This window comes from Populus euphratica, unplaced genomic scaffold (assembly GCF_000495115.2).
Source record: "Populus euphratica unplaced genomic scaffold, PopEup_1.0 scaffold58.1, whole genome shotgun sequence".
Classification (NCBI taxonomy): Eukaryota; Viridiplantae; Streptophyta; class Magnoliopsida; order Malpighiales; family Salicaceae; genus Populus; species Populus euphratica.
Genome location: NW_011499864.1, coordinates 1896279 through 1913403, shown reverse-complemented (window position 1 = coordinate 1913403; position 17125 = coordinate 1896279). Strand labels below are relative to the sequence as shown.

General features: G+C 33.6%; 2 protein-coding genes across 3 annotated transcripts; one reads left to right on the top strand and one right to left on the bottom strand.

Moving 5' to 3' along the window:
• Positions 1-379: 379 nt before the first annotated feature.
• LOC105125821 (uncharacterized) lies at positions 380-2331 on the bottom strand. The gene is made up of 2 exons (XM_011026451.1): positions 1822-2331; positions 380-1463 (listed from the first exon to the last, which is right to left on the bottom strand). Exons 1-2 carry the CDS (start codon positions 2200-2202, stop codon positions 549-551), a joined length of 1296 nt encoding a protein of 431 aa, XP_011024753.1. The 5' UTR covers positions 2203-2331; the 3' UTR covers positions 380-548.
• Positions 2332-5077: 2746 nt separating this feature from the next.
• Positions 5078-15006, top strand: LOC105125820 (alpha-mannosidase). 2 transcript variants are annotated; one of them, XM_011026449.1, is made up of 29 exons: positions 5078-5768; positions 5853-5936; positions 6040-6128; positions 6285-6459; positions 6715-6834; positions 7005-7088; positions 7163-7234; positions 7448-7561; positions 7651-7751; positions 7832-7925; positions 8009-8176; positions 8270-8359; positions 9020-9085; positions 9177-9233; positions 10028-10247; positions 10358-10497; positions 10681-10749; positions 10886-10945; positions 11037-11108; positions 11712-11759; positions 11877-11996; positions 12230-12295; positions 13148-13260; positions 13361-13445; positions 13556-13666; positions 13744-13839; positions 14037-14084; positions 14351-14419; positions 14525-15006. In XM_011026449.1, exons 1-29 carry the CDS (start codon positions 5556-5558, stop codon positions 14741-14743), a joined length of 3063 nt encoding a protein of 1020 aa, XP_011024751.1. In that variant the 5' UTR covers positions 5078-5555; the 3' UTR covers positions 14744-15006. The 2 variants fall into 2 exon arrangements, with proteins under 2 accessions (XP_011024751.1, XP_011024752.1); XM_011026450.1 differs by lacking the exons at positions 5078-5768; positions 5853-5936; positions 6040-6128 and having other exon boundaries at positions 6291-6459; positions 6708-6834.
• The last annotated feature ends 2119 nt before the right edge of the window (positions 15007-17125 follow it).

The following is a 17125-nucleotide window of genomic DNA, read 5'->3' as shown; positions in this document are numbered from 1 at the left end:
TCTTGTTCAAGCCAAGTTGTGCCGGTCATTCACTGCGTGTATGCCAGGCTTTGGATGAATTTCCTGATGAACTGTTCAGATAAAACTCCGTTATCATTATGCGACGGGCAAAATGTACAATCGCTGTTATGCATGGTCGTGTTCAATTTTAAGTAGGGAGTAGCCCAATCCCCAAAGTGGCTAGCAATGGAAGTATCTCGATGGTTTCTTGACAAACAGCTACAATACTTAGTGGGGGTGGTATTCTTCTTCGGCCAAATCCTCAGCAGAGCTGAAAACTTGCCCATGAAGCAATACTCTTCAACCAGACACCAACATCAATTCTAAAACAAAACATGCGCTAGATAGACACCAATAGTATGTATTTTGCCAGCATCAATTCTAAAACAAAACATGCGCTAGAATCCAGCACGATATTAGCATACAGATACTTGAGTCAGAAGCATTTAGTATACAGGTACTTGAGTTGGAACCATAAGAAGAAACGTTAGGTTACAATAATAGGGAAGCTATCATGTTCAAGCAAAAACCAAAAGGTTCAAGTTAGCTCATGTCTCCAACTTGGCCTTTGTCCTATAATGACGGTCTGGTCTCCGGGAACTAGTCCTATCAGCTGCTGTTTCTGGTTTATCTTCCTCCATGGCACAGGTTTCAGTATCAAGGTCATCGCCAGCCGCAATCCTATGAGGCACCCCTCTCCTAAGCTTGAAGTCTTCCCTGGCATCATCCCGGTTTTGTTTAGAATAAATGCAGTTATCAGTCAATGTAACAGCACCAGTTTTCTTTTTTGGTACGAAGGTGAATGGTTTTGAAAGATCAACAGGAACGTCATCTGGATGTAATTCTGCAGTCTTTGCTCGCTGCAGCATCTTGAGGAAGTCCATATACGCTCCTCGGTTTGATTCTTCATCTACATCAGTTGATGAATCAAAAGTATAGTGTGTGTATTTCGAAGGATTTCGCATGTGATCTGGAATTCCAGAAGGATAATCTGGAGACAAATGATACAGCATGGTTTCTTCTGTTGAATCAGTAGTTTCCATCTGCGTGTCCTCAACTCCATCATGCCCTTCATCATTACTGTCTTTGCATTCTGGGTCAAACCGGACACGCTTTCGTAACTTAGAATTCAAATCATTCTCAGTCGTCTTGGAATCCAATTGAAAACCCTTCTTCCTCTTCAAAATGGATTTCAGATTACCATCATCAGATGCACTAGTATTTTCCTCTACAGTAACCCTCAAAGAATCCATCTTTTTAGCTGCTTCTGCATCTTCCTTTAGCCTAATTTTTGCAGCAAGGTGATTAGCACGCGGATCCCTAGCAACATCCTCAAATGAACTAGGAATCTCATTTCCAGAATCAATATCTATACCATAATCTTCCATTGCTGTCACATAAAGGCGTTCATCTCCAGCCTTTTCCCTGCCAACAGCTACTTTGTCATAATGATCTTCCTCTTCCTGCCAAAAGAAATCATAATTCTATCCGTCAGTCATCGCAAATCATATCCATGAGAATAAAAACATATTCCCTATTGATAATCATCATCAATAACACATAAGTAAATCCCACTAAACCATCATCTTACATTATTTTTGCTATAGTTCTACTGGGCTTAGAGATACCCACAATAGCACTTATGTCGGGACCAAAGCTTAGATTACCTTCTTGACATAGATTGTTATACAATGTATGTGTGCGTTCTAGCTCGAGAAATCAGATTAATTAAGCACAAGAGAAAAGAGCAGCAGCGATAAAATAACATGATAATCAACAAGGAGGAAAGACATAATTAAGGAACAATTAATTAATGAATACCTCATAATCAAGAGTACAATCCAGGCCAATAGATTTCTTGATGTCCCATTCTTCATCGTTATAATCTTCGGGTTTGAGTTTCGAGGCGCGTGACTCCTCCTCGCCGTCGTCTAGATCATCAAGGTCTCTTTCGATCTCATCAGACTTGAAATCCATATCGTGGGGTCTTTCTGGATTAAAGTACGGTTGGGGTTGGGTTTCGATTTCAGGGCTGTCCTCCTTGCGGTCTCGAATCCATTGGTTTCGCTCGATTTCTTCGTCAGTGAGACGCCATAGAGAGCTTATAGAGGAGGAGGAAGAAGAGGGTTGCTGGGTTTGTATTGTTGAAGAAGAGAGGGAACCGAAGGCTTTCTCCACTCGGGCACTGAAACTATCTTCCATGGAAATGGGAGAGAGCGTTGTTAGCTAGCTAGGGTTTTATAAAGCTTTTGACTTTAACCCTGTCTCTGTCTTGACGGAGTGTCGTCTTATGAAGGTAAGGAAGGAAGGGTGTTTCCCCACTCTCCTTCCTGTGCTTGATTGATTTTATTGGTTTTGATCCATCAGTCCTTGTTTTTGTGTTAATTTGTTGAATTGGTCACAATGGAAAATATGTATTCTATTATACCCCCCTACTCATCACATTTTGCTAATTGGACTAAATTGTAAGCAAATTTACCATTTGTTGAAATTGAGTTGAATGGACCCAATGTTTCATGATTTTTTTTTTTCAATAAGGATTAATTTATAAATGGGTCAAATGGGCTATTTTTAAAGGCTGGATAGTTGGGCCGAGCAAGCCCTTGGGGCTGAACCAAATGAACATACTGACCTGGACCAAGCTCTTCGTCTCAATGGTTGCTGCCTCGTGTCAAGTGCTAAGATATGATGATGGACCAGGCAAATCATGGGCCCAATACGGAGCCCAGTATTAATCTTGAATCCACTGGCTGTGCATTCATTTTGGGCCTGAACATGGGGTGCTAAGCCTACGGCCCAAGAGTAGCAAGAGACACAACTGGCTCCTGCCGAAAACAACACCAATTAATTTGTACTGATATTAATTAAATACTATGTGGCTAAATTTGTCATTGACTGTTTGAAACTGTATTTTAAAAGTATTTTTTAAAAAATTAAATATTTTTTGTTTTAAATTAATATATTTATAATGTTTTTAAATTATTTTAATATACTAATTTTAAAAATAATTTTTAAAAAATAAAAAATATTATTAACATATTTTTTCTAAATAAAAAATATTTAAAAAATAACAACGATTACGTTTTCAAACATTTTCTATTTATCTCACTTTTAGTCTTAGTCTGTTATTTAGTTATTTCAAGGAATGAGATTTTAAATTTTAAATTTTTTTTATATTTTTAAATCATTTTAATATTCTAATATTTAAAAAAATTATTTTAATATGTTATATATTTTTAAAAAATTCTTTTAATAGCAGTGATTACCCCATTCATCATATATTAGTTCATTAAACCACCTACTATACGAGCATCAATATGTTGTAATGGGAGGAATGTCTAGCTTCTAGTGCATTTAAATCAGCCCAGGCTTCCATCTAGATTGAGTTCCGATCACGGCAATGAAAGAAGACCATATTTGAATATCGTGGTATGGTGCTCAAGCTTCCATTAATTAGAGATAAAAATCAGGGTTAAAGATAAACCAGAAGTATTCTTATATTTTTTATGAGTATTAATTTGGTTTTTTTCTTTATTTATTTGGTTATAACTCTAGTGTCATATATAAATGTGTTTGGAATTTTTTGAATTAAATTCAATAAGAAGACAATTCATGTTATCAAGTGTTAATAATTGAATTTTAAATTTAATTGAATTTTTTAAAATATTATAAAAATAAATCATATATCAAATCAATGATAAAAAATTAATATTAAAATTAATGTTTTAAAATACTATTTTAACCTCTTTATCTCTCTCTCTCTTTTTTTCATGACCTGAAGAAATGAGATGAAAGCAATGACGAAATATTGTAAATAAAAAGAAATGGATTTTATTTTTTTAAAATATCTAAATTTTATTTTAAATTCGAATCAAATACTATAATTGAATTTAATTATAAAAGAAAATTGGTTCTAAGCAATCCAATGTTTTTCGTTTATTTTTCTCAAACTTTTTTCATAAAAACTATTTTAGACATAATTAAATACTTTAAAGTAACCCGACCCGAATCAAGCAAGGTTTTTTTTTTTCTCACCATCTCACAATAACATTTTTTGTTTTTTTTTTTTCCCTTTGTTTTTTCTTTTCAACACCAGTCCTTGTATTGTATGATACACATACCCCACCTCAAGAAATACCCTCACAGTGGTGCCTATGGTGGAAGGGCAACTTAGAAAAGCATGCATGCATACGAGTATGTATGTATGTATGTATGTATGTATGTATGTATCACTCACATCAATATCTGGAAACGAGAATCTCATTGGAAATTAGGTAAACAGGACCAAATGATTTTACAATCTTATCCTCTTGTTTTTTTTAATTTAAAAATCTAAAACAATAACATTAATTAATACTACTACTAATAAAAAACAGAAGTCAAGCTAAGTAGATAACTTACCCAAGCAACACCTACGATCCTAGCCAAACCTTTTTGTTTTAAAAAAAACATCTTATCCAAAACAATAACAATACTGGAAGTGCGTATTTTGCCGTAGTTGTCGGACCTGTTACCAAAGGAAGTCTTCGCATCTGCGGTTAAATTGTATTTTTGAAAGATTTTATTTTTTATTTTAATTTTATTTTAATTTTTTTAAGCATTTTAATATATTAATATTAAAAATAATTTTTTTAATAAAAATTTTTTTAATATATTTTTAAATAAAAATACTTTTAAAAATAATTTTTTACATGGTTTTAAACATTGCCTCACTTAATAAATATCCTGGTTGCTAGATAGATTAATTTTGTAAGTCTACTCGGATTATATATTTTGTAAAAATGATAGTGTTTTTTTTATGTATAAAATATTAACCTGAATGAGTTTAGGCAAAGTTTGTAGTGAACAATTGAGTTATTAAATGCATGTTTAAACTATGTTATAAAAATATTTTTAAAATAAAATATATTAGAATAATTATTATTTTTATTTTTTTAACAACAATAATTAAAATAACCAGAAAATACTTTAAAAATATAAAATTAATATTTTTGCTGAGATAAATATTTTTTTTGAAACAAATCTAAACAAAATTAAAAGCCTAGGTTCACTGTTTTGTTCGAAGCTAATGTTTTACGTAATTCAACTAAAAACCTAATCCGATTTCAGCATTCAATTCGAGGTTTCTTGATTAACTGCTAAGCCTAGCCAAGTTTAACTATTATATATCTTGCTTTGTTTTTCTTTGATTTGATTACCCCCTTTTTTTTTTTGTTTTTAACTACTTAATCCATTTTCTCATCATGTCACTTTCAAAGAAGAAAAAAATTGTAAGAAAAGAAGCAGCAATCCCGGTGTGCACGCCTCTCCAGACACAACAGAGTTAATAATTACTAGAAAAGGAGCTGTCTTGCTTTCCAAATAAGCGAGACTACATCATTGGATTGGTTCCAGACTTTGCCCACAAGAAGAAGCAGAAGAAGAAGAGCAGTACAAAACCCGTCACTGAGACTTTGCTAAAACAAAGATAGCATGATCAGTACTACTTTTCCCATGATTTCTTCATCATTGTCCTTCTGAATTGTAGAGCAAAGGGTGTAAACGAAGTAGCAGCAATGGCGGCGGTAGGGATGTTGTTGTGGTGTTTAACAATCTGTTTGCAGGGGGGGCGTTGGTTGCCGGTGGAATCCAAGTACATAGCTTACAACACCACAGGGAGAATCGTTCCTGGCAAGATTAACGTTCATTTGGTGCCCCACTCTCACGACGATGTTGGGTGGTTGAAGACTGTTGATCAGTACTATTTTGGCGGTAACAATTCTATCCGGGTATGCTTCTTTTTCTCCTACCTTTTCTTTTCCTTTCTTGAATTGAACTGTTGATGACGAATCTTTATGTGCGTGTGTGTATAGGGAGCGTGTGTACAGAACGTGATAGACTCTGTAATGTCTTCTTTGTTTGAGGATAAGAATCGCAAGTTCATCTATGTAGAGATGGTAGGTGCCCGTCTTCTCATTTTTCAACTGCTAGTCTACTTTCTATTTTCTTTGATATTTCTTGGTCATGATCAATTGCTTGTATGGGGCTCAACTTGGCCAGGCATTCTTCCAGAGATGGTGGAGACAGCAAAGTGAAGCAATGAAGATTAAAGTCAAGGACCTTGTCAACTCTGGTCAACTTGAATTCATGTACTTCCCCTTCCACTTTTCAATTAACTTTCACTCTTTTCTTTTTTTCCCTTTTGTTTTCTTTCTAGCTGCTATCGAAGTACTAGTTAATGATGAAGTTCACTCTCTCTAGACTTAACTGATGATGGGTTTATTATCTTGTTTTCTGGGAACAAGAAATGGGGGCATGTGTATGCATGATGAGGCAACCCCGCATTATATTGATTTGATTGATCAGACAACTTTAGGCCACAAATATATCAAAGATGAATTTGGTCAGCTTCCAAGAGTTGGTTGGCAGATTGACCCTTTTGGACATTCTGCTGTTCAAGCCTATTTGCTTGGTGCTGAGGTATATCTGATTACCTTTTGAACTTCTTTACTATTTTTTGTTTATTACTTTCATCATTATCTCTTACAATTTTTCTATATGCGATCGACTGTGCATACCATCAAGAACTATGTAACCTAGCCAAAGTTGTGTGTATGTATATGTTGGAGTCTCAAACCATGTGACTTATCATTCATTGCAAGCATGGCGTGTCGTTCTCTTTTTGTCAGCATAGCTCTGGAATCCGCTTGCTTAAGTTTATGTTTTAGTTTGCAGTTAGGATTCGACTCTCTTTTTTTTGCTCGAATCGATTACCAAGACAGAGCTAAGCGATTGAAGGAGAAGAATCTTGAGGTTGTCTGGCAGGGTTCCAAGTCCCTTGGTTCAACTTCACAGGTTGGCATATTAAATCTGTATATTTCTTTTGCCTTTTACAATTTTTATATCAGAATTGTGATTTGTTACCTTTTATTGATCACTGCTAGCTTTATTGACGTATGATTACATAGTAGTGATATTTGAACCATTTTTTTTTAATTTCTTTGCATTATCAATTCCACGTGCAGATATTTACCGGTATATTTCCTAGGCATTATGAACCTCCTGATGGATTCACATTTGAAATAAATGATGTGTCCCCTCCTATTCAGGTACCTATATTTAAAGGATGATATGAGTTTTTTTCCTTTGAAATTCCTATCAACACATAGCTTTTGTCTTGAAGGACGATGTTCTCCTGTTTGACTATAACGTTCAAGAGAGAGTCAATGCCTTTGTTGCTGCTGCTTTAGCTCAGGTGTGATATAAAAAAAAGGCTATTTATTCTCTCCAAATGTTTGCTCTATGCTGGATTTTGGATTTTTATCTTTTGTATTTTAATTGCCCTGGATGGGATTAAAGGCTGTTTAGAGTCTAAGTATTAGAATCAAAGAGCCATTAATTGTCCATTCTGAGATACAATTAATGGCAGTTAACAAACATATCATCTCTTGTTCTTTCCCCATTTTAGGCTAATGTAACCAGGACAAATCATATAATGTGGCTGATGGGGACGGATTTTCGCTATCAGTATGCAAATTCATGGTTCAGGCAGATGGACAAGTTCATTCATTATGTGAATCAGGTACTTCCTAGTTCCTACAGCCATAAGAAGGTCAAATAAAAAGAAAATGTGTAGATTCCATGCTAGTGTATTGATTGAAAAGCTCTCAGGATGGTCGTGTCAATGCTCTATATTCAACCCCATCCATTTATACCGATTTGAAACATGCAGCAGATGAAGAATGGCCTCTCAAAACAGAAGATTTTTTCCCGTGAGTTTTATGTCTTAATGCTGATATCCTACTCGTACATATTTTGCTAACCTAGCTGAAAGATTATAACCGCTTTCCAGATATGCGGATCATCCAAATGCATATTGGACTGGTTATTTTACAAGCAGGCCAGCCTTCAAAGGCTATGTCAGATTGATGAGTGGATACTATCTTGTAAGATCTTGGCTCTCTATTTCTTCACCAAATATCCTGTTATGCTCTCATTTCCATTGCTAACATTATTGCTCTATAACTAGGCTGCAAGGCAGCTAGAATTTTTTAAAGGCAGAAGTACTTCAGGGCCAAACACTGATGCTCTTGCTGATGCTTTGGCAATTGCACAACATCATGATGCAGTTAGTGGTACAGAAAGGCAGCATGTTGCTGCTGATTATGCTCTGCGACTGTCAATTGGCTATATGGAGGTGTTTATCAGTTTGGTGTCCACCAAAATTCTAGGCATGTTTGGATTAAAATCTATCACTTTTCTCATACATTTCACTTATTTTTCTCTGCAGGCTGAGAAATTGGTTGCCTCTTCACTTGCTTCTTTGGCAGAGTCAACTACAAATATCAGACAAGGGAACACTGTCATCAATTTTCAGCAAGTAATATCTGTTTGTTTGTGCTATTTCTTTGGTGTATTGCAACTATTCAAAAAGTTACCCCTGGGGAGATTAAGTTTTTGTGCTGGGATATTATCATGAACGTAAATGGTTTGAAGACTTGTTGATGGTTCTATAGGGTTAGTTTGGTAGGCAGTGTAAGCCTTGGAAGAGTGAAGATTTGAAACTACAACTGCCTGCTCTTTAAAAATATACATGCACGTGGATTATTCAAGTTGTTTAATTTTTTTATTAATTAAGAAATACTATTGAAATAATTGTTTTTTTAACTAATTTACATTTACATAAATTGCTAAGTTTAAAAATAGTAAAAGAACTTTAATTGAATAGAGAATGAGGGGGAAATAAGAAAAGGAACCCTAATTGATTTGACCATGTGATAAATTAAAAATAATCTGTCTGTTTGTGTGTCTTTGTGATATATATAGTATCTAAAAAAGTTGCCAGACATGAAATATTATTGAGAATGCTCCATTATTTTCCTGCTTTCCTCACCCCTTTCCTTGCATGCTCTGACAATAACCTGGTTTCTTGTTCATAGTGATATTTTTGCATCTTAAGCGACTTTATACTAGATCATCCTTTCTGTTGACATTGAATGGAAAAGTTTGCTGAAATCTGTTCTGTGAATTTTGTTGGCAGTGTCCACTTCTTAATATAAGTTACTGTCCTCCTTCAGAAGCTGACTTGTCTGATGGGAAAAGCTTGGTAAGAGGTTCTTCCCCTTGTGCATGATTTGACTTTGAAGATTAGAGATGGTTTATTCACTCACCATCTTGGGTTCTTCCCTCTTTCACAGCTGGTGGTTGTTTACAATCCTCTAGGATGGAAAAGAGAGGAAGTCATACGAATTCCAGTGAGTTTTTAAATTTTTAATCTAGGAGCCTCTTGGATGGTTTTACTTAATGAGTGAAGAGGGTTGCAGATGTGAACCTGAATTTACAACTTTATTACTTGAAAATTAAAGCATATGGTAATTGTCTCTTTAAAAGGTTTACAAGATATTTAAATGGGTAAGAAAACCCCATCTCAACTAGGAAACAACTAGGAATCCGAAAACATAAAGGAAGTAAACAAAAAACTTGAATTAAAACATAGAATTAAAAAAAAAAACATAGGAAAAATAATAAAAACTGTCATACCAGGAGCATAAGTGCCTAGAATATGATTCTGAAAGATATGTGACAAGATAATACAAGAGAAATTCTGAAATGTTTTCTGTCCCCCTTTCACTAAGAGAGTTACAATATATATATACATCAAGAAGTATCAAAACCCTTAATTCTAGCATCTAATAAACATAATCAGATTCTTTAATACTAGGCCTAGACAATAATTGAGATCTTTAGAGAGAATCCAGGGATATACAGCTATGACAGAAATTAAACAAAGAAAGAAGAATATAGTGACAGCTATGAAAGAAATAGAATAAGAAAAGGAGAATATACTGACAGCTACAAAAGAAAGACTAATAGCTATTAAAAAAATAAAATAAAAGAGAATATATTGACAGCTATTTCATCCAATGAGCTGTTGCCTTTTTGTGCAATTATAACGGAAAACAGTTTATAAAAGTGACCTTCAGCAGTCATTAAAGATAAATTTGATGGTTTCCTGAGTGTAACTAACTTCAGCTCATGCTTGCAATAGGTTTCCACTGAAAAAGTTGTGGTTCGAGATTCTAGTGGGGGAGAAATTGAATCTCAGCTTCTACCTTTATCAAATGCAACACCACACATAAGAAGGAAATATGTAAAAGCATATTTGGGTAAATTCCCACGTGAGGCACTTAAGTATTGGCTTGCATTTTCAGCATCCCTACCACCCCTTGGTTTCAACACTTACATCATTTCTGGAGCAAAACAGACAGGTTGCAATATTATCTTCACTTGTAATAATATGTCACCGTGAAATGAATGACTAGGACACTGTTTCCAAGTTACTGACGGATTTCTATTTTGTAATCTCACTTTGTTTAAGGCCCTAGTTCAACTATCTCATTGGTACAGACATCAAATGAAAGTACAAATGAAACCATAGAAGTTGGCCAAGGAAGTTTGAAGCTACTTTATTCTGCAGATGAAGGGAAACTCACTCGTTATTTGAATAGCAGAAGCTTGGTATATTGTTTGCTGATGTCACCTAACTTGATTTGTGTTTAACCCTGCAGTCATAATATATTTATTCTTTCACTTTTTGGTTGTCCGTTTCTTTGAATAAATCTTTGCGTGACTATATGAAGGTCTTCAAATGGTAGACTCTTAATGCTGCTAACATTTCTATATTTTTTTTTATTACTGAAGGTTACCTCCACTGCTGGACAATCATACAGTTATTATACTGGAAATGATGGCACTGATAAAGATCCACAGGTAGGCAAATCTCCAAGCATCCAAACTTGATTTGTGAACCACTTACTGCATTTTACAGTACTTGCTCTAGTTTTCAGTTTACTTCAGAAAGTATTTTGTAACTTAACCTGGGTGATATTCATTTTACATGCTGAAGGCCTCTGGGGCATATGTTTTTCGACCAAACAGTACATTACCAATAAAACCCCAATACCAGGTAATTGTGTTCATTTAATTCTTAGATCATAAACTCATGCAGTCATGAAATATCAAACAACTGAAGGACAATGACCTTTTTTTGGTTCCAGGTTCCTTTGACTGTTATTCGGGGTCCTCTACTGGATGAAGTACACCAACAGCTTAATTCATGGATATCGCAGGTGGTTAACTTATCAAAAAATCTCCTACTAATGCACCAACTTCTATCACAAAACCTTCCTGTTTCTATTACTAACAACATTAATTTTCATATTAAAAATGAAGTTGCATTTAGCATTGACTAAATAAAATAAGGCCTTGATAAAGCATAAATCAAGTGCTTGGAGATGGTGTGAACATTAAAAAAGACCTGCGCAACTTCAGCCATAAAGTCTATTTGTGATTAGGTAGTCTTTCAGTGGAACTAGGGCTGGCTGAACTTGTTTAAACAGTCATCGTTTTCTCTTGCCATCACTTCTCCTACAAATTGTAAATATTGCTATTGGGTGCTTTCACCAGTGTACTTTTTGGTTGATTTTCACCACTTCATCTGAGAGAAGACTTAAAGCTCAGATGGAGCTTTAAATTTAGTGTATCAAAATAAAATTAGGAAATTACAGTAGGCAGTGAGTTCTCAATCTGAATATTTTGAATACCTTATTTGATTTTATTATAAAATTAACTAGATGAAAAACAAGAGTCTTGGGTTTTTGTTTTGAAAAAAAAAAAAACAAAGAATTTTGTCTCTTTTACTTTCAGTGACACTATGCCATATCCGTGCACAGGTTACCAGGGTCTACAAAGGAAAGGAGCATGCTGAAGTTGAATTCACTGTAAATTACCCTTTTGTAACAATTTTGTTATAAGAGTGCAAATTCCATTAGGTTAGGGTTATTTTATCACTGAAAGAATGCGTTTTGATTTGATGATATTCATGTACATATCTTCAGATTGGGCCTATACCTGTAGATGATGGAACAGGGAAAGAAATCACAACCCAAATCACAACCACAATAAAGAGCAATAGGACATTCTACACAGACTCTAATGGACGTGACTTCATTAAACGGGTACACTTGCTTGTTACTGCTTGCAATCCTAAATGCCATTCAAGTCATCTTACAAACAGCAATTATTATTCGGTTTTCCTCCATGTTTATTATTTTGTACGAGAATTTTAGTACAGATATTTGGAAGAGAAGAATGTGTATGAGAGCAGCTTGGCCTGAGGGTGCTCATTTTCATGTTAACTTTGTTATGTACATATATGGTATTTATGTCTTATTCTTCCATATTTTTTCAGGTGCGAGACTCAAGGACAGACTGGGAGCTCCAAGTGAATCAACCAATTGCTGGAAATTATTACCCTGTATGTTTCTACTGTAAATCATCTCAAGTCACGATATCTCTCTTCATTTTTTTTCTTTCTCATATCCTGCTGGAGTCCATTCGCCATTCTAGTTGTTAAATCTTGGAAGATGTGTGTTCTCTCCGTATTCTTAATCTGGCAATGTGGAAGTTTTGCTGGTTAAAAGTAGACCATTTGCTTAGAACGTTGAGAAGCAGTTTTATAAACTTCAATTAGCAAGTAATCCTGAAATTGTCTACGAGCATCATTTAAAATCTGAAGTGCATGTATTTGCTGATACCCAACAATTTCTTCTTTGTGAAATTTGTCATTCAACTTTCTGTATGGTATTTATTGTTCCATATTCTGGTGGGTTCCACATTCTTTTGTTAGACATAAAAAAATTAAAAAAGAGTTGGTGGTTGACTTGATCTATATTTTCTGATAGCACTGACTTAACTTGTTGACTGTTCATCTTGTTATTTGCTTCGTGACAATTAGGTGCTGCCTGTCTGGGAAGCCGTAGAGACCAAGTTTCTGCGTGCTACCTAGCATGTTAAAGCTCTTCACAGAATTTTGTTTTTTCTTAACAGTTCATCTAGGATTGAGGCAATTTTGTTTCCAAAAACTAATGCATGTTAAAGCTCATACTAACTGAGCTGGTTAAACTGGTCAAGCCATTTTCTTTCTACCTACTCTGCTAAGATGGCTTACTCGCCTCAAAAGGACATATTTAGCTGGAGCGGGCCTACCTTCAAAAGAATGAATCCCTTCTTAACATCTATCCCACTGTTATTTGTATTCAACTCGTTTTTTATTTTTTTGTTTTGATAAATTTTTTGGCTTTTCCTTTATGTACTTCTAATTTTACAGGTAAATCTTGGAATTTATATTCAAGACAACAGCACGGAGCTCTCCTTGTTGGTGGACCGCTCAGTGGGAGGATCTAGCTTAGTGGATGGTCAAATAGAGCTGATGCTTCATAGGTTTGTCTGAATTAATTACTTCTCACTACATTTAACAATTTTCCTCTTTCCAGTCAGGTATACTTGTGTTGCAACAATCTTTAATGACATCCATTTATAGGAGGTTGCTTCATGATGATGCAAGAGGTGTTGGTGAAGTGTTGAATGAGACAGTCTGTGTCTTGGATAGATGTGAAGGTTTAACTGTAAGCATCTGTTATGCGCTCATATTCACAAGTCTGGTTTCGGTCTTTATCAGGGGGGTTTTGGAAAATTGAGATACAGATGCTGTCTTGATGTGACATTTCTTTTTCAGATCCAAGGAAAGTTCTTTCTCAGAATTGATCAACTAGGAGAAGGTGCCAAGTGGCGTCGAACATTTGGTCAAGAGATATATTCCCCAGTTCTGTTGGCCTTCACGGAGCAGGTTAAAAAATAAAGTTCTGATGTTGACGTTGTTACTAGAGGCTGTATTGCTTTGGTGATCAATTTTCTGTTTTGCAGGATGGAAGTACAGAGATGAATTTCCCACTACCAACTTTTTCAGGAATTGATCCATCTTATTCGTTACCCAATAACGTTGCTGTCATAACTCTGCAGGTAAGCAAGAAAAAATTCCTCTTGAAATTTCTCCAAACAAGCTATTTGTTATGCCCTTGGAGGAAAAAAGGATGCATTTACTTCATTGCTTTTTAATAAACCTTATCCTGGGTGTTGAAGAAACCCGAGACAGTGCACATGAATTTGATCTCTACTTACAAGTGTGTGAGAAATAAAGATTTTGCCTTTCTTTATAGGAACTTGAAAACGGGAAAGTGCTCCTTCGGTTGGCTCACCTTTATGAGGTTTTAGCTCCTCTCTTATCCCTCTTAAGCCTTTATATACGTTCTGCCTTCTTTAGAATGAAACTAACTCTGGCTGTGTTTGGAACAACCTGTAGCAGCCCTTTTCTACTTGTCCACTATCTACTTGCTGTTTGTGTCACTTCTGTTAGAATGAATTATCATTTGCTTTTAGTTTTACTCTTAACACTTGTTTTTATTCTTATGCTGCATTACAACAATGCTGAGCAATCTAATTCTTGTTTTTGGTGGGCATGATGTGTGAGAAGACCGGTGAGGACAAGGATTATTCAGTAATGGCAAGCGTGGAATTGAAAAATCTATTTCCAAAGAAGAAGGTAAAAGCAGTAGGCACTGTTTAGTCCTTTCATGGATGGACAGGTTCTTTTAAGAGCAGTAAGCTTCTCAACAGCCAAAGTCATGTTCTTTTTTCTTTTTTTCAGATAGTTGAAGTCACAGAATTAAGCTTATCTGCCAATCAAGAAAGAACTGGCATGGAAAAGAAGAGGCTGGCGTGGAAAGTCGAAGGCTCCACCGGAGAAGAACCCAAGGTAGTGCGGGGAGGACCTGTTGATCCTGCCAAGCTTGTGGTGGAGCTTGCCCCCATGGAAATCCGCACTTTCCATGTAGACTTTGATCACCTACAGATGTTTGGTTCCTGAAAGAGATGAGGGTCGGGCTTCTGCAATACCCACACAAGAAGAGACTTATTTTTGTGTGGTAAATGTTGCCCAAATCTCTTGTAGTTTTGAGCCGAATTGCTAAATCCAAGAAAGTGAGAAAGAAATAAACAGCAAATATTAACAGAGTGAACTTTGGTTTATATGGCCAATAGGATTCCGAGCAAGTAGCAGTGAACTCTTTGTACAAGTCATGGTGGTCTGGATCTCGAAACATAAACTTTTCAAGTATAACATGTGAAGACCAACTCCAGGATAGTCTCTAAGTATTCAGGAAACAAGTTGCGTTTATAATGAACTGAACAATCATGCACATGAAGGGATGCCTAGATTTTAGCAGATCACACTTTGAAATAGAAACGGCATCGTACCATTAATAAACTTGATTAGTGACACAACCTCAACTATGTAAATTAGGATTGAAAGAAAATAATTAGGGAGATAGAAATGAGAAGGGCTTGAGAGAATCTTAAAAGCAGATGTGAGTCTCGCACAGAGATAAAATTTCTGAATAGAGAAAAGGCTTGTTCTTCCATGCTACTGAGAATTCTTCAAGTTTATCTAGAACTTTTAAATTGTTTTTTGTATGAAAAAATATTAAATTATTATTTTTATATATTTTTTAATGGTTTAATGTGTTTAAATTAAAAATAAAAAAAATATTATTTTAATACATTTCTAATTAAAAAAGTACTATATGACATAATATTAAATATATATTTACCAATCGCAATTTGCTGAATGAAAGTGTTGGTTTTGTAGCTTGAGTAAAACAAGATTTTTAAAACACGGCTGGGATTGACAATAACGGCTCTATAACTGGTAATGGCTACTTTGTAATCATGTTTTTTTTTTTTGGAAAGTATTTTAAAAAAATATTTAATTTTTTTATTTTTTATTTATTTTAAATTAATATATTTTTAATACTTTCAAATTATTTTAATATGCTGATATTTAAAATAATTTTTAAAAATAAAAAAAATTAATATGTATTTTAATACAAAAAAGTATTTAAAAAGTTAACACAATCATACTTTCAAACAAATTCTTGTCCAAAATTTTTTTTTTTTGGTAATATTAGGTTATAATTTGAAGTTATTGTTTAAAATTGTATTTTAAATAATATTTTTTTTAATATAATTATTATTGTATTTTTAAACACCCGATTTAAAAAACCAATCTTATAATTTTATAATTTTATGAAGAAAAAAAAAAGGTTTTAGGATTACCAGCATACATAACATAAAAATTCAAAAATAAGATAAAATTGGAGAGCAAAACAGTGATGCTTACTTGATAAGAAATTTTTTTGTACAGAGAAAATAATTAGTATCATTTTATTAATTATTTTCTTGATTCACTTTAAAAAATAAAAAAATATATCAACCCCATAACCTCACGAGAAGAAGAGAAATGAAGGGTTCCTTGTGGGATCACCATAGCATACATGACATAAAAAAAAACCAAAATAAATAAATAAATAAATTGAAGAGCAAAATAGTGATGCTTACTTGATAAGAAATTTTTTTACCAAAGAAATAATTAGTGTTATTTTATTAATTGTTTTCTAGATTTATTTTAAAAAATAAATATAATTAGAAGATAAAAATTTTAAGTGGAGATATTTTTATTATTTTTGGTGAATTAAAAGTTGTTTTTGCATGAATAATTTTTAAAATTGAGTAGAAGAAGTAGGGGTAAATAAAAAAACTAAAAATTAAATTAATTAATTAAATAAATAAATAACTAAAAAAATCAAATTATAAAAAAATTAATTAAAATATTTTAAAAAATATTTAGTTTGGTTTTGGTTTTATAAACTTAAAATCAAAAAACCTTATAATCTTATAGAACATAATCAATTTAGTTAAAATGTATATATATATATATATATAAAAAAAAAACTGAATTAAGTTGAAACCAAGCACATCATAAAATTTATTAAAAAAATTAAAAAATAATATAATTTTTAATTTTTAATATAAAATAATTAACTCTAACTTAATTGAATGGAAAATAGTGAGTTAGATTTTAATTTTTAATCTAAAATAACAAAGTTACATTGAAATTGGTTCGGTTGGAATCAATTTTAGTTTTATGTTTTATATTTTATAAAATTTCAAATTGATTATTTTTATAAATAAAAATAACAAAAAGAAAATAATCATCCCTGATATTTATTATTGGTTTGCTGACTGTGAAGGATGCTTTCCATTATTATTTTAATGCAACGGTAGTTTTTTGATCATGGAATTCAATAATAATTATATAAATAATTAAATTTTTCATATGTCAGTAAGGATTAAAATGACAAGTATGCCCTCGACTATTGATCGATCGATCCTAGATCCTAAATCCTAATAT